At 46.6% G+C, this 17,724-nt stretch overlaps 2 protein-coding genes across 2 annotated transcripts; one reads left to right on the top strand and one right to left on the bottom strand.

Annotated features, from left to right (window-relative positions):
• The first annotated feature begins 10,393 nt into the window (after window positions 1-10,393).
• On the top strand, window positions 10,394-14,268 carry LOC100834199 (integrin-linked protein kinase 1). The gene is made up of 12 exons (XM_003569758.4): window positions 10,394-10,894; window positions 11,138-11,212; window positions 11,297-11,392; window positions 11,603-11,688; window positions 11,815-11,935; window positions 12,367-12,446; window positions 12,547-12,609; window positions 12,736-12,854; window positions 12,970-13,055; window positions 13,326-13,447; window positions 13,688-13,799; window positions 13,886-14,268. Exons 1-12 carry the CDS (start codon window positions 10,517-10,519, stop codon window positions 13,988-13,990), a joined length of 1,443 nt encoding a protein of 480 aa, XP_003569806.1. The 5' UTR covers window positions 10,394-10,516; the 3' UTR covers window positions 13,991-14,268.
• A 313-nt stretch (window positions 14,269-14,581) lies between these two features.
• LOC100833887 (GDSL esterase/lipase At1g29660) lies at window positions 14,582-17,003 on the bottom strand. The gene is made up of 5 exons (XM_003569757.4): window positions 16,641-17,003; window positions 15,820-15,944; window positions 15,457-15,702; window positions 15,097-15,349; window positions 14,582-14,994 (listed from the first exon to the last, which is right to left on the bottom strand). The coding sequence occupies exons 1-5, from the start codon at window positions 16,879-16,881 to the stop codon at window positions 14,771-14,773; spliced, it is 1,089 nt and encodes a 362-aa protein (XP_003569805.1). The 5' UTR covers window positions 16,882-17,003; the 3' UTR covers window positions 14,582-14,770.
• Between the last annotated feature and the right edge of the window lie 721 nt (window positions 17,004-17,724).

Below are 17,724 nucleotides of genomic sequence, written 5' to 3'. Positions count from 1 at the left end.
CATTTTTTGAATAGGTAGTTAGCATCTGATTTTTTTGTCTTGTATAAATGATGTCCTACTACCTTGTTTAGTTTTCCCAATTAAAAGATCCATTAATATTATGTCTGGTAATGGGTTATTTTTGGTCTTTTTTAGAAATTCCCAGAATCAATCACAAACACCCTTGGGGCACCAAAGAGAGGCGATATGTTCATTTATGCTAGAGAGCCGGACGTGCAGAGGTGGCAAGGTTAGATCAGTTCCGCACCGATACGGATGGTGTTTGGCTTCATTAGCTATTTAGGGTGAGTTGCACATTAAGTCACTTGATGTGCAACAGTTTTTTTTTTGTAAGCTGCACATCATCTATTCTGATGTGCAATGTAGTTGTTTTAGGGATGAGTTGCACATTAAGACTCCTGATGTGCAACTGAGTTTTTTTAATTTAGTAGCGCATGATCTTTCGTGATGTATAATTTAGTTGTTTTGGGAGATGAGTTGCACATTAAGACTCGTGATGTGCTATTGATATTTTAGTTGCGCATGATCTCTGATGCTGTGCAATTTAGTTGTTTTAGGGTATGAGTTGCACATTAAGACTCGTGATGTTCAACTGAGTTTTTTTTAATTTAGTTGCACATGATCTCTCACGTTGTACAATTTAGTTGTTGTAAGGGGTGAGTTGCACATTAAGACTCCTGATGTGCAACTGAGTTTTTTTTAATTTAGTTGCGCATGATATCTCATGATGTACAATTTAGTTGTTTTAGGGTATGAGTTGCACATCAAGACTCATGATGTGCAACTGAGTTTTTTTAATTTAGTTGCACATGATCTCTCACGTTGTGCAATTTAGTTGTTGTAAGGAATGAGTTGCACATTAATACTCGTGATGTGAAACTGAGTTTTTTAATTTAGTTGTGCATGATATCTCATGATGTACAATTTAGTTGTTTTAGAAGATGAGTGGCACATTAAGACTCGTGATGTGCAATTGATTTTTTTAGACGCGCATGATCTCTCATGTTGTGTAATTTAACTGTTTTACGAGATGAGTTGCACATTAAGACTTATGATGTGCAATTGTGTTTTTTTAGCTGCATCTGATCTCTCATGAGGTGCAATTTAATTGTTTTACGAGATGAGTTGCACATTAAGACTCATGATGCACAATTGAGTTTTGTGTGTATGAGTACTAAGATTTAAGTGTTTTTCTTATAGCTTAGACAATTTACCGTAGACACACCCAATTTATGAGGAAAACCGAACCGAAAACCATAGAACAACAAGCAGGTTTTTTTATGGGAAGGCGAGGCTGGCCGGTCTTAGGTGTCTTTTTATAGTTTTTCTTTACAAAAGTTAATTAACTGATTGCCCTAATCAGATTGATGGAAAACAATGGCAGGTGTTTGCCTTTTCTTTATTTTCAGAACAAGTGTTTCATTTTTCCAGAACAAATGTTTGCTATGTACGGGTCATAGACCGTACCCAAATCAGTTTTTCTCAGTTGACTGAGACCCAGGCGCTCCCATACTAGTATTAACGACACGTGAATAATAATAATGTCACGCAATATCATGTGGAATCACCGGCAAGCACTGAATATAGCCGGTCGTCAGATTCTTCTCAAAGCTTTCTTGGCGTGTAGCGAAAATACAGTTTGCAGGCTTCACGAAATTCTCGTGGCCGCAAAAAACTAGTCCCGGTTCAGAAGCCTTGAATCTTCGACCCCTGCCCCCGCTGGCCCACTTACTTTGATTTAGCTTACCTTTGAATCCAGCTGCACATGTTTCAGGCGGATCTCCTTTTGCAACTTCATTCGACGAGAAAATTTCGTAGGAGATCTAGCTAGGCTTGCTTCTAAACAGCCCATCGTTTCTTCCGCGTAACAATGACAACACCAACACTACTACAGAAAAGCTTATCAGTAACGGTCGAAAAACAACATCAGTAACGGTCGACCGTTACTGATGATGGTACGTCAGTAACGGTCACTCTGACCGTTACTGATGTATATATCATCAGTGGCGTGCGGGCCGACCCGACCATTACTGATGTATATATCATCAGTAACGGTCGCGTTGCCACATCAGTGTCGATCGATACATTTTCGGTATTTAAAAAAATGTATAAAATCACAGAAAATATACAGGAAATACACAGAATAATATATACAGCACAGCACGTCACATCACAGCACAGAAAAATACATATAAAGCCGCATCACAGCACATCACATCACATCACATCATTTAAAGCATACAAATGTATATAAAGCCGCATTATTTAAAGCATATAAAGAATACAAATGTTTCTCACTTCACGACATTGATTACAAAGTGTCAAAATTTCATAGAAGCATATAAAGAATACAAATGTATCTCATTTCAAGTTTGAAGCTATTGTTGTGGGTGAACCCTAGACACCACTTGTTCCGCGCGTTCGTAAAAGTCCCCACTAACCTTGATGACCTCATTGTTGATGAGACGGACGACCTCCCTTTGAATGTTATACACGACCCATTTAGGTCGGTGTCCCATTGTCATTCGGGGCCGCCAGTATTCTTTCATCGCCGCTCAGGCTTAAACATGCTGGCATTCTCCATAAGGATGTGACAGCAGTAGTAGCCACAGAACACACTGTCGGGCGTTTGTTGCTAGCAAGGGAACCTGTGGTTATGGTGAGGCTCGTCTTTATAGCCTTTACCAGCTAGTTTTCCCTTGGTCGCCACTTTCTAGACAGTGTTAATGAGTGATTTGATGGGTTTCCAGAACCGACCTCAAACACCCTTTTTCGGAAGTAGTGAATCGAAGTAGTACACCACGGACCAAGGCAAACAAATGAGTAGTGTCACCCAATGGTCTCTGTTTTCAAAAGAAACAAACTTTAGTATCTAAGTGCGTATAAGAAAGACTGAATTAGAAAAAACAAACGGTTCCATATATAAAATTGAACTTACTCCAAATTAAGGAAGAAGAGGATAAAGTCATGGTCCGCGTATTTCTCGAGACATGCCACCAAGTATTTAGATGCCAGGGTTCTTGAGGGATCCTTTTCTGGCTCAAGACCGATGTCACCGTAGTTGAACATTGCGGGGTCTAGAATGGCTACTTTTTTGACCTCCATTCGCTGCAGTTCTCTTATTTGGTAGGCAGACCACAGCCTTAAGAAGTTGATATCAAGCTTTTGGCGGTTGAAGAGGTGGAAAATTTTGTTGAACTCCACACCAAAGGTGATAGGACGTTCCTGAATGTTTCCGGTTTCTTGGTCAAAGAAGCCATAGTCTCGTGGAATTCAAACATTGATTTGTTGGGCATGCTGTTGAGAACCAGCTAATGCTTGCATGTAGAACTGATGAAGCTCTTACATCTCTCTGGACACGGCACGCAGGGAATCTTTGGTGACCATCGGTCTTCCAGGATAGTAACTCCCTAGCCACGAAATAGGATCCGTCTTCGAATCTCTGGCCTTGACGGGGGTTCTTTATGAGAATGTCAAGCCTATTGTTCTCCCAGACTTCAGTTATGTCAGGCACATAGTGCATCTCATCTTGAGTGACATTGGAGGACTCTTTGATGGTCTTGCCGCCCCCTCTTTTTATGCCTCCTCTTATTGTCCCATGCCTTCTGCTCCTCTGGCTTGTACTTGTCATCGATTTTGCGGCCACCCATGGACTCAGCGGCACCCAAGAGAGAGAAAGTCGGAGGGACGCTTCCAGCCTGTGCCGACCCTGTGGTCTGGCTATCTTTGAGCTGTGGAGGCATCGACATTGCCCGCTCTTCATCTCTGCCGACATCGACAGGAGAAAGTATCCTAGGGGAAAAGACGAGCGGCGATTAAGAAGTACCTTTGTGGGCGGAGGGAGATGGAGTCATAGAGGGCCGGCGCTGGTTGTAGACAGATACCAAGCTCCTAGGCCACATAATGCGGTAGTTTGGACAACCGCTTAGGATATCCACGCCTTCCTCCGGAGGTAGCGGGATAGCATAATCACGATGCTCCTCGACGACGGAGTCCACCATCACCCGCATATGTACCCCCTCGGCACAATGGCCGGCCCCTTCTCCAATGACCCGACACGATGGTCGGGCCCATAATTCATTACTCAATTCTCCAAAATAGCATATAAAACAACATGTATATATGAGAGCATCTAATAATCTAATAATGAACCCTTCACATTGCTAAAAAAATCCAGTTAATCAACAGCAGCATGTTCTTTTATGAAATTGTCTGACCCTAAATTAAGTTAAGGGGCAGCAGCAGCAGTATTCAGCAAAATTGTTTTATTCAGCAACCCTAATCCTTACAGCAACATTGTCTTATTCAGTTAGCTCTCGTTAAATTAACAGCATATTAATTTGCTAACCCTAAAGTACTCTAACACTAACACTAACCCTAACAACAACAACTAATTTGACACAATCAACAATGCTACAATATTGCTAAATTAACAGCATATTAATTTGCTAATCCTAACAACAGCAACAACAACTAATTTGCTAACCCTAACCCTAACAACAACAACTAATTTGCTAATTCTAAATCCTAACTCGAAATCAGAGGAGAGGGAGGGAGGCAGAGGAGAAGGAGGCAGAGGCGCGCACCTGTGGTTGAGGGAGACGGCGGCGTGGGGTGGCAGCGCTCGGGCAAGGACGAGGACGCGGGGTGCGGGGCGGCGGGCTCGGGGTCGACGGCGGCGAGGTGGCGGCGCTCGGGGAGGAGGGAGACGGCGCGGAGGAGAAGGACGGCGGGCTCGGGGTCGACGGCGAGGACGAGGCGACGCGGGGTGGTGGCCGGAGGGCGTCGGGCTCAGGGTCGTCGCGGCTCGGCGGCGTCGGGCTCGGGGAAGCGGAGGAGGTCGACGGCACGGAGGAGGTTGACGGTGGCGGCGGCGCAGAGATCCGACAGGGCTTCGCCCGAGGGAGGAGGAGCGCCCACTGCCGGTCTGCTAGGAAAGCGACGCGCAGGTGAGTAGAGTAACGGGTTAGGGTTTCGGCCGCTCCTTTTATATGCCGAAGCACATCAGTGGCGGTCGCGTATCCGCGCGACCGTTACTGATGATCACCTACACATCAGTAACGGTTGCTTACATCAGTAACGGGTGACAGAGCGACCGACCGTTACTGATGTGCTACTATGCTTGTTGGGGCAGTTGTATTTCTCTAGTATTTGTGCTACATTAAATTAAAAAATTCATGCATTTCTCTAGTATTTGTGCTACATTAAATTCAAAAAATTCGTCACATGCATACAAATTTCGCACATAATTTCACTTAGTACAAAGTTTGCATTAAGATTCAGTACGAGTACATTTTACAATGTGACTACTAGTACTTCTCCTTCCTTCGGTAAGTCATAACTTGACTCCTCACAGAACTGCTTCTGAGGTAGGGTTTTTGTGGTATTTTCTCGCTCTCGCTCCCATCACTTCTTCTTTTCCCTCTCCTTTTCCTCGTTAGTATCGTGCGTTCCGCTTCTTCATCATCTGCGGCAGTCGTCGGATCATGGAAACCTACGAAGTCTTCTTGTGAAGTAACTCCGTCCATTCCAACAATGCTTCTTTTCCCTCTTCTTACTACGACGCGGCCTTTATTTGCCGGATCGTCTATGTAAAATACCTGCTTGCAATTTTTAGCAAAGACCCATGGTTCCCCTCTTGCCGGGATTTTTCTCACGTCAACTTGTTCACGAGGGATCTCAGGAGGTAGCACCATCGTCGTGAACCTGTGACTTTCTTCTTTGTCACCTTTGGTCCATCTTACACTGAACATTAGGATCTTTGTGATCGAGTACTCCAATTCCCAGATCTCCTCGATAACGCCAAATAACGCTTTGGTTTTGCTGTTGTCGTCGGTCGCGATCTCAAAAGTCATGACTACACCACTATTTTGATACGTGCTTTTACGGTCTTGAGACGCAGTGTAGAAGTTATAGCCGTTGATCGCATATGATTGCCAAGTAGAGACGTGGTAAGCAGGTTCCCGTGACAAACATGCAACCGTCTCTTCTAATACATTGGTCGTCTCCCTGCCGTACCAATAATTCTTCAGCTACGCTGCGAATGTTTTATTGTGCTCCCAGTGGATCCAGACTTCTCCTCTTTTAGGGTTTTCATTTCGCAGTTGTTCCATGTGCATTTCCTGATAAGGCCGGCAGCAATCAACAGTTTACAACACAACCAAATGTGCTCTTCCAAAATCAGCTTCCTTTCCTCTTCCATAGACATTAAGGTATGTATGTTCAAGGCCACCTTCGCCATCGAGCTTGCCCTTGTGCCGTGATTCGGGAACACCTATTGATTTCTGATCAGCCAACCAATCCGTGCAGAATTCGATGCACTCTTCTGCCCTAAAGCCTTCCACGATGCTACCTTCCGGACGCGATCTGTTACGAACGTAGCGCTTCAGAACCCTGTTGTATCGTTCAGGGCCATACATATAATGCAGGAACGAGGGTCATAGGGACAAGATCTCATCGCATATGTGGATCATTAGATGGACCATGATATCGAAGAATGATGGAGGGAAGAACATATCGAGCTCGCACAGAATCTGTATAATACTATCCTTCAGTATCTGGCATCGTCTAACGGTGATTGACTTCTGCGAGATGCTGTCAAAGAAGTCAGAAAGCTTCATGATTGTCTCCCTTACGTGCAGTTCCATGATACCTCTGATTGCGACTGGAAGTAACTGAGTGAGTATGACATGGTTGTCGTGAGACTTCATGCCAGATAGTTTGTGACTCTTCATGTCAACTAGATGCTTGATGCTTGACGAGTAATTCGATGGGACTTTAATGCCCTGCAGGCACTGGCACATCGTACGCAACTCGTCTTTGTACAGGTTGTAACATGCAAGACGACACCGCGTGGTCACCGTCACGAAACCATTCTTGTCGGCTGCCGACAATTGATCTTTGCCCCACAACTCTTTTCTGATAGACATGAGTTCCAGGTCCTTCCGTGCATTGAGTCCATCTTTCGTCTTCTCTGGAATGTTCATCAGCAACCCCAGCACGCCGTCGCATACATTTTTCTCCACGTGCATGACATCTATGCTGTGGCGGCATTCTAAATGTGCCCAGTACTCCAGGTCCCAAAATATGGAGCTCCTTTTCCACACGACGCCTTCAGGTTCCTTATATTTCTTCGCAGCAATCTTTTCGAGGACAACCTCAAGATCGTGCACAATTTCAAGGATTTGCATACCAGACTTCTCCTTCGGCGTTGTCCCGTGCTCCGTCTTCCCATTGAACCTTTCCTTGTCATCCCTCCAAGGGTCTTTAGCATCCAACCACTTTCGGTGACCCACGTAAACAATTTTGGAAGCAGGCAACTTCTCCGATGCCGTGTTTTCCCCGCACTTTGTACAGGCCTTGTAGCCATGTGTCACCTGGCATGAAGTATTTCCATTCGCGGGGTAGTCATGCACGCAGGTCAGAAGCGCTGCTCTCATCGTGAAGTACTTACTCCTTTTTGCGTCCCAAACCACTCTGCCAGGGTTCCAAAGCTGTTTCAGCTCATCCTTCACTAGCTGCAGATAAACATTTAGGTCAGCTCCCGGCTGCTTTGGACCCTTATGAGCATGCACATGTGGATGTACTTTCTCTTCATGATTAACCATGGAGGAAGGTTGTAGACAAACAAGATCACTGCCCATGTGATGTGCTTGTTGTTCATGTTTTCGAAAGGATTTATCCCGTCAGTGCTAAGACCGAGCCTCAGGTTTCTGGGCTCTGCCCCGAAATTAGGAAATGCCGTGTCGAAGTTCCTCCACTGAGTCCCATCGGCAGGGTGTCTTAGGACCCCAGATTCCTCCACACGGTAGTGCCCGTCAGGATCGAATGCAGCCTGCGCCGGATCGTGATAGACGAGATACCTCGCGCCCTTAATGTTCTGCATCCAACGCTCAACTCGGCCACCTGCCGTAAGATACCAGACAGTTTTTGCCGGCCTGTCCTTCATCACTTCTTCCCCATCGTCTTCGCCAGCTCTGGCGTTTTTCTTCTTGTATCTCGATACACCGCATATGTGGCAGCTCTCATGGTTCTCGTACTCTCCAATGTATACCATGTAGTCGTTTGGACATGAATGATGTTTCACACAATTTAATCCAAGTGGGCATGTAATCTTCTTCGCCTCGTATGTGTTCTTGGGCAACATGTTTGGCTGTGGAAAAAATGAAGCAAGGTAACTCAATAAGTCCGTGAAGCCCTTGTCTGACCAGCATGATGCTGCCTTCAGCCTCAAAAGTTCGAGCGTCACTTCGAGCACGTTGTTTTTTTCGCCAGCTCCATCATACAAGGGTGTGTTTGCGTACTCCAACAATTTTTTGAACTGAGCAGACTCTGCCTCATCTTCGGGGTCCTCCAGCTGGTCCCGTAGGTACGGGTCATCTAGCATTTCGGCAATCCTGCCACGTGTAGCTCCTTCACCTTCCACATTAGCCTCCTCATCGACCCTTGTTTCTTCCTCGGAATCATTCGCCAGATCATACCGCAGGACATCATCATCTTCGCTACCGCTACCGACATCAACCGCATCCTCCCCGTGACAAGTCCGGCGAGAATAATCTTCCACAAAATCTGATGCCAGCACGTGCATCTGAACATCTTCAGGCTTCATCATGCATGTGTTTCCACATTTGCGACATGTACAACGCATTATCACAAGTCCTTTTCGTTCCATATCACCTTTCGCGACTCCAAAAAAGACCGTCCATTCGGTTATCCGTCGAGCATTGATTCTTTCCTTGGCGTATATCCAAGAACGGTCCTTCGATCTACAACACAATACACAAGAAAACAAACAAAGCAAAATAGTTAGCCTAATTATTGACAAGGGGATTAAGGTGTTAATTAACCGGGGCTAACTAAAAATTTGAAATTAGAGACATTCAGAGAGAAATTGGAGGCCGGTGAGAAAGATCGGGAGGAAGAGAGAGCTCGCAAGGGAGAGGGAAGTTCCGGGCGATGACGAGGAGGCCGCATTTTGGCCGGCGACCGGAGCTCAAATATTTGAAATTGGGGAACTTCGGAGAGAAATTGGAGGCCGGCGAGGCAGAAAAGGAGGGAGAGAGAGCTCGCAAGGGAGATGGAAGCTTCGGCCTCGAAGATCGGAGCTCGCCGCCCATGGCCGCCCGCCGGCGCCGTGGGGGGGGTGGGAGAGGGGAGGAAGGGAGAGGGAGAAGGCGCTAACTAGGAGGCTCGCCGGCGGCCATGGCGCGTTCGGGCAGGGCTTCGCCGTCGCCAGAGAAGAAGGGGCCGCAGCTGATCCGTTACGACGCACAGTGCGACCAGCTGCGGCTCTGTTCTTCGTATTTAAACCGTGACACTCATCAGTGGCGGTCGGGAATTGAGCGACCGTTACTGATAATAGGGGGTACATCAGTAACGGTCGCGTTAGGACGACTGTTACTGATAATATTGTCGTTCCTTTGCACTACTACAAAACGATCTATATGCAACGGCACATCAGTAACGGGTACAGCGCGACCGTTACGCCCGTTACTGATGAACAGAGCGGGGTCTGTCCGTCCCCGCCCAGCCATACATCAGTGGCGGTCACGCGAGGCGACCGCACTGATAAACCATCATACCTCGCGAGATACATCAGTGGCGGTCCGACCAAGAACATTGTGGGCAGTTGACGACAAAGGTTATGTCACGACCTTGGTCTACTTGCCACCAATGCTAAACCGCTAGTCGAAACGCCAACGGGTTTGAAATGGTCTTCCCTGCATTCATGTGAACAAAGTCTCCAAACCGTCCCTCTAGTCGTGGCCTGCTTTAAAATAATGCTTCTAAGGAATGAGATCAAGGACGGACCTCCAACGAGAATAAACCGGTGTTCACCATAAATTCATATGGTTTGTTTGATTTTTGGTTGGGTGGCCTAGTAATATAATTACAACTCGCGACGGTAAAACTAAAATCTAGCTGCTATATATCCGATACACCATGGTAGCTCAGTGTAGATCCACTCTTGAGAGAGATGACACCAACATACCGTCGTCATCATCAGATCTGAGAGTTGTAAACCTATGATTTTTCCGGGAACTCCACGGGAGAAAGAGGAAAAGCACAAGATTTTTATTTTTTGGAAGTGAACACGTACAACGAGCTTCGTGCTTTCATGCGTACAAGCTGCAACCAGCAGCATGGGAACCGACGTGCTTGAATGAACAAAGCTTGCAAGCATAGGCAACCCATAGCCATATAGGCGTAGAGGTTTCCCTGCTTCCGCGGGACCAACTGTCAGTCAGCCATTCATCCGCGGGGTTTTGCGACCGTTCTCTCGGCTGCCGTTTCGTACCACGAGGGGCGGTTACTGGTTAGTTGGCGCACCTGTTGCCAGCTCAGCCGCCACACAGCCGTCTTTCCCAACCAAGTTCAGAGAAGTTCCCCCCCTCCCAAACCCCCTCTCGACTTTCCTTCCTCGCCCGGTCCCTCCCTCCCCCTCGCCCGCTCTATTCAATTCCTTCCTTCTCGAAAGTCTCCGATCCGATCTCCCGACCGGGACACCTTCCCTCGCATGGAGCCCCCCAAGCCGTCGACACCGACGGAGGAGGAGGCGGCGCCGGCGGTGGCGGCCCCGCGGTTTAGGCTGGGGAAGCAGTCGTCCATGGCGCCCGACCGCAGCGGCGGAGGCGGCGATGGCGACAACGGCGGCGCCGGGGCCGCGTCGGAGGAGGAAGCGGCCGGCGTCGTCAATTTCCAGCTGATGTACATGGCCCACGAGGGCAACGCGGACGGGATACGCGAGCTCCTCGACGCCGGCGCCGACCCCAACTTCCGCGACTCCGATGGCCGCACGGCGATGCATATTTCCGCCTGCGAGGGCCATGCGGACGTCGTCGAGCTTCTCCTTGACCGCGGGGCGGTGGCCGTCGAGGACCAGTGGGGGAGCACGGTGAGGCATCTTAAACTCTCGCCTTTGTTTTGCTCCATTTAGTCCATTTTCTTGCTTTCTTGAGGAGGTGTCTCACTGGAATTTCTGTGAGAAAAGGTATTGTATGGTACTCTTACACATAGAATACCTGAATTTGTAATCATTCAATATGTTAACAGTATGCGATTTAGGCTATACATTTAGTAATTGCTGTCAGGAACTATAGGCTGTAACGAGCAACATCTTTGCATTTCTACATGGCAGCCTTTGGCGGATGCTATGCATTACCAGAACCATGATGTGATCAAGATCTTGGAGAAGCATGGCTCTAAGAACAAGGTACTATGCTGTATGTTGTGTCTGCCTGATGTACTGTCATGTTCAAGTGTTCTGAATAGTGACCATCCTCTAACTTTTTTGAAGGTTGCTCCTATGCATGTTGACAGTGATCGTGATGTTCCTGAATATGAGATTGACCCGAGCGAGCTTGACTTCACTAATGGCAAAGATTTATCTAAGGTATGCATAAACTATAAGTCACAAATTTACTCTACTCACTGCTCTGGATACCTCTATTCTGCTGGGCACAGTTAGTTGACTATATTGATTGTATTCTACTGAATTCTTGATATTGAATCCAACTTTCTGTACCTGAAACATACACTTGAGTTTCTTCATCGTATGCTGTTAACATTTAAATTTTGATTTTGTTTATTTGTTACCATCCAGGGTACATTCCGGAAAGCCACATGGAGGGGCATTCCTGTTGCTGTTAAGAAGCTGGATGATGATGTCATTAATGACGAGAACAAAGTGTGGGTTGATTTCACTGGATAGTTACATTTGTTCCTGATCTATTATAGCTTTCTTTCACTTGGATTTTACTCTACTCCCCAAATTGTATTTTCCTTACAGTTTGGGTGGATATCTTTGCATTACAGGCAAGCATTCAGAGATGAGCTTGATGTCCTGCAATTAATACGGCATCCAAATGTTGTGCAATTTCTGGGTGCAGTAACACAAAGCAACCCAATGATGATTGTCATGGAATTTATGCCGAAGGTTTGTCTTAGACCAATGTGCTATCCAGACTTTCATTATTCTGGTATTTGATAGCCCCTACGTCTAAGGGCCATTTGATTAACCACCATCTAAGCTGTACTGGTCAAACATTTCTAGGTTTAGATCCACGGGTTCATTTTAAACAAGTTATGTGGTTATGTATATAGTGACTAAAGAAATGTTGTGGTCATACAGGAGTGCAAATCAATTACCAGTCTGTATGGCATTATTTTAGCTATGTTTTTTTGTGGTAATATTTGGTCACAATAGATCAATGCAAGTGTGATTTCTTCCAAAACTGCTGAAATGCCTATGTTTCTTAACCTCACATCATTAATTCTGAAACACGAGCAGGTTTTCAGTAGACTATCTGCATAACTTCATTTTTTGAATTATTGAGGATTATCAGGGCGGAATATGTTTATTTTCAGGGTGATTTGCGCAAACACTTGAACAAGAAAGGAGCTCTGGAACCATCGTATGCAGTTAAATTAGCTCTTGATATTGCAAGGTGACGGTTATTCCCCACATTATAGATAGAGACTATTGGTACTATTTTTTCTATTGTCATAAAGTCACCATAACACATTGCTCTTGATGAAATTTAACAGGGGAATGAGTTACTTGCATGAGCATAAACCCCAATCTATCATCCACCGTGATCTTGAGCCTTCGTGAGTACTTTGTTTCAATAAAATCTATGAGAAATTTTATGTCAGCTTTACATACCATACCCCTATCAGTTGCTTTAAATACCTGATTTGTTAAAAGAATTTTCTGTCTATCTTGCAAGAAAACAGAAACATATTGAGGGATGATACTGGACATCTGAAGGTGGCAGATTTTGATTTGTGTAAGATGCTAAAATGGAGAAGAAAAGTTAGAGAGGAGAAACCAGTAACTTCTGTAGGCAATGCCTGTAAGCTTATTTTATTATTTTTCATACTAAATTTGTGCTAACCTTGAATACTGACAGCTCACAGTTTTGACAAATTTATCACATTCTATGACTGATAATCATGATTATGTCATAGGTAGGTATGTAGCTCCAGAAGTCCTGCGAACAGAGGAGTATGATAATAAAGTTGATGTGTTCTCGTTTGGTTTGATACTTCAGGAGGTAAAATGTTACTCCCTCCGACCCATATTACTTGTCTCAAATTTGCCCAAACATGGATGTATCTATGTTTAAAAAGCCTCTGGATAGATTATCGTGCAATCCATGTATTTTGTGTAGTGGTAGCTATAACTTACAACGGTTAGAATGCTTTTTTTATTGAGATTGCTCATATAATTTTGCTTTAGGTTGCGAAGTAATGCTTAACTCTGCTCCAACTACTCCCAGATCCCACCAGATAACCGTTTTTAACTAATATTTCGATTCTTCCAGATGATTGAAGGATGTCTCCCTTTTTATGATAAGAAAATTGATGAAATTGAGAAGGCCCATAGTTCTAAAGAAAGACCAGCTTTCAGAGCTCCTCCAAAGCATTATGCTCACGGGTTAAAAGAGTAAGATCCTCTCTCTTTTTTTCCGTTTATACTGTGGCAATGGCTAATTTCCAGCATTAGACAGGTTGTTTGCATTACCAAATTCAAGCTGTGGCAATCCATTTCGTCATGCCAATATGCTTATGTAAACCTTAATGTCTACTGTTTCCTCCAGATGCCATTATAGAAAGCGACTTACTGACTCTGTTTTGTGTCTATTTCATCTTGACTTGATTGCATAACCACTTGGCACTACTACAGGTTGATTGAGCAATGCTGGAGTGAAAATCCTGCTGACAGGCCAGATTTTAGAGTAGTTATTGATCGGTTGTCTGCTATCCAAAGTGAACTAGCTCACAGAAACCGTTGGAAGGTAACAATTAATCATTGTCTGCTATCCAAAATATACATTGTTCTAGAAGAGGCTTTCTCATATTCGGTATACTGGACTTCTGACAGGTCAGAACTCTCAGATGTTTCCTGAGCTTCGAGGGCTTGCGGAAGAAAGATCGCAATGAGGGAAGCACGACCCGCTCATCACGCTCGTCTAGATCCAAATTTTGACAGTCAATTGGGGCTGTTAGTTTTATCTGGTGGATCATTTTCATGATTGATAGGAAGTTAACTGACAATAGACCGTTATCTTTGTGTATCTAAATTCACCCTGCAAAGAATGGTATTCCAAGTTCCAACTGGTTGCTACTTGCTTCCCTGCTAATCACAATGTTGTTGTACATCAGACATTTATCACTGAGTCATGAAGGAAACCATGTACAGATTGAGCTCTTTGGTTTATAGTTTCTTTCAGAAATTACAGAGCAACTGAACTTAGGGAACTGCAACCACGCATCTGGAAGAGTACATTTTTTTTTTTGGAACCTTTAGCAGAATTCTTTTGGGTGATGTTATTAACGTTCTATGAAGTGACAAATCAATTGCATTTGCATACAATTTTGCTGTTCAATTTCATAATGGGCTTTGGTGCGCATGTAAGTCTGCATGTGTAATTCCGGCTGCCTTTTTGAAAACACAGTAGTGCGCACTCCGCAGCCCAGTGCAGGAATGTACTCATCATCCACATTCAGCACTGCCCACTGTCATCCCCGAAGGTCACCAATCACAATAATGGATTTTTTTTTCATTGATCCTAGTTAGTGGAGTTGAAAACAGCATGTATGCTTTTCATATATTCTATCAAAACATGTGCCTTCCCACTTATTACTCCGCAATCACAAGAGAATAAAGCAAACAAAAGCATACACACAAATATATATATAAAAGTTTTGGTCTTTTGATTCATGATCTTCATCAATCCATCGTCGTTTGAATCGGGTGTACGTAAAACTAGAGTTGAGCAAGCGTGCGCAAGTCCACGGGGTGGACGTCGGACGGCAGCGCGGCGCTGTACGCCCTCCGTCCCACGAGGATGTTGGCGGCCTCCGTCGGATGGAAGGCGTCCCAGAAGAGGTACTGGTCCCTGTTCGCGCACGGCGTCTGGAACGGCAGGCACGTCACCTGCCCGTTGTTCCTCCCCACCCCACAGCACCCCTTGTTCGTCACCGTCAAACCTGCACAGTTTCGTTCGTTAGTTGCTCGGAATCGTAGTAGTAGATCGGAAATCATACTACAGTACTCCAGTAGAAATCTGTTTTGTTAGAATCATAAATCACCGTGGGCCCCTGGCGCTCTCAGGATGTCCTGGAAGATCCCGTAGGCGTTGATGTAGGTGAAGTGCGCCCCCGGCTGCCCGTTGAACTGGTTCACGAGGTCGACCAGCTTCTGGTTGAAGATCTCGATGGCGCTGTTGATCCGGTCGACGCAGGTGACCCCGTTGTCGCTCTGCTGCGCCAGCTCGTTCGGGCTGCACCCGACCTGCCCCACGCCCATCAGCGCCACCTTCCTGGCTCCATTGTTATACAGTGTCTGCATATACCACACCCACGTATATACTGATCAATTAGCAAGAAGCATGTACCAGCAGCTAGTGAGACGTCAATGTGTCATGGTGCAGCCGTGTGTATAGTACGTACCGTGAGCTGCTGCGAGTACTGGTTGATGAGCACGTCGGCGTACTGCTCCGGGGTGTACTGCCGGCTGGAGGAGTAGACGGCGGGCATGAAGTAGTTGTTGAGGTAGTCATTGCTGCCCATGCCGACGGTGAAGATGCACTGGCTCAGGTGGTTCGCCGCGGAGTCCTCGTCGCCGAGGATGCTCACCAGCTGCTGCACGGCCGCCTGGTAGTTCTGAAGCTGCCCGCCGAAGCTGATCCGCTGACCCTGCAGCCCGGTAAGTACGTGTGTGCAACGTCAACTAATTGGGCCACATTTAGACGGGACGAGACGAATATGTTATAAGTACTACTCCGTAGCTAGTAGAGGTCTTTGAGTACGTGCCAGTTGCTGGCCGGTCTCGTCCCTGATTCCGGCTGCAGCGGATGCAAAGTTGACGCCGGTGAGGAGCTGATCGTTGTTTGCGCCCGCGTACGCAGGGATGTAGTCGTCGAATCCCAGAAGCCGAGCTGAAAAACAGCAACAGATTGATTAAAAAGAATCACTATAGATAACCATCCTGATCGACCTAGTTATGCAGTTTGAAAGTTCAGTGAGTTACTCCTACTCCATAACTAACTTTAGTTATCTTTAGAAAGGAAATCACGTGACTGCAAACATGCGTCACCATGCGCAGCCGGCGGCTGCAACTGCAAGACATGGCTGGTCATGGTAGTTAATTGGTGCAGGCAGTCACGGGCCGGGAAGCTAGCTGTGTCAGTCTGGGTACTGGCCCTCTATCGATCTCTCCATTTCCCAGCATGCACCCGCGTGCTCCTCAACCAGACGTGTCAACACCCGTGTGCGCAAGCGATTTAGCCTTTACATAGCGTCTGGAGTCTGGACACGCCCTCGTCACGGTAAGCCAGTGAATGGCCTCGGTGTTAAAATGAACTTTCGCGTGAAATGGCATGTCCGTACGATGGTGTCATGTGTGGTCTGGCGGCCGTCCGGGTTTTACTCAAGAGTCAAGATCACAAGCATGCAGATCGATCGTAAAAAACACACCATATAACTTCGAACCCACGATAAAGCAGTAACTATGTATATAAATCGTGCAGCAGCTCAGCGGGCAGCACCTTGACAGCTGCAAAAGCCAAGCACGTACGGGGAAAGAAGAACAAAAAAACGACGAAGGAAGAAGAAGAGCGGACTGATCTTCTTACAGATGGCGTCGACAGTGGTGAGGCCGTTGCTGAACCGCCCGGTGGCCCCGCCGGGGAAGTCGATGCCGTAGGGCGGGTAGTTGGCCCGCGCCAGCGACGCGATGTCGTTGTTGTTCCCGTTGTCGACGAGCGAGTCCCCAAACACGAAGTAGCACGGCACCTGGGGCGCCGCGCGCGCCCCGGCCGCGGCCGCGAGAAGCAGCACCAGCGGCAGCAGCCATGACGACGACACGCGCTCCATTCCTCACTGGTCGGTGCGCGCTAGCGCTAGCTTTAGTTTGGAGCTAGCCTTCAGGGTCGGCCGTCGGCGGTGTGGATATGGATGGAAGAAATGTGACTTGCCGAGACCGACACATTCGATCGAGCTCTGTATTTATAGGGGCAGAGCACGTAGTATACCGGGCCAGCTAGCGGGGCGCGTTCCGGGATTCAGCACTCCAGGAGTGAACGGTAGCTGCTGTCCCTGCTGTCGTACCGCAGAGTGAAATTGCCCCACAAGTCCGGATCGATCGGTGCCTGCTTGCATGCATGTGCGTGCAGTGCATGGTTGGAACACTAACAGCTGGGTGCGCCGTGGGGCCCGTATTGATGGATCGCCATGCCGGGGGGGGGGGGGGGGTGTTTCGGGTAGCTGCAGCTCGTGTTTTAACCTCCGGAGATCAGGATATCGGCGTCCTTCCTGATTAAAGAAAGAAAATACGTGCTACTACTAGTAAAATGACGCATATTTCAGGGCCAGTATATGATTTGATGGGAACTACGGCTGGCCTTAGTCAGCCTGGCACGTATGTGTTTGTTCGAAAATTCAATAAATGCGCGTCATTACAGACGTTATAATGGAAGGGAACTCCAGTATAGATGCATTAATATAGCAGCAGCTTCGCGTCATTTGTATTCATGTGCATGTATAGCTACTCACATGATACATCGACCACACGTCAGCCTGAAATTAAGAACCAAGAGGTGTCTCCCATGCGGCGATGCCCCCTCCCGGCCGGTTCAGATCAGCAAAGGCATTACTACATTTATTCATCTTGTTTTTTGGGGGAGGAGATACTACTATTTAGTTTTTTTTAGGATGAGT

Source organism: Brachypodium distachyon, chromosome 2, assembly GCF_000005505.3.
Source record: "Brachypodium distachyon strain Bd21 chromosome 2, Brachypodium_distachyon_v3.0, whole genome shotgun sequence".
Taxonomy (NCBI): Eukaryota; Viridiplantae; Streptophyta; class Magnoliopsida; order Poales; family Poaceae; genus Brachypodium; species Brachypodium distachyon.
Note: the sequence above shows the minus strand (reverse complement) of the source record. Positions and strands in the feature narration are given on the sequence as shown.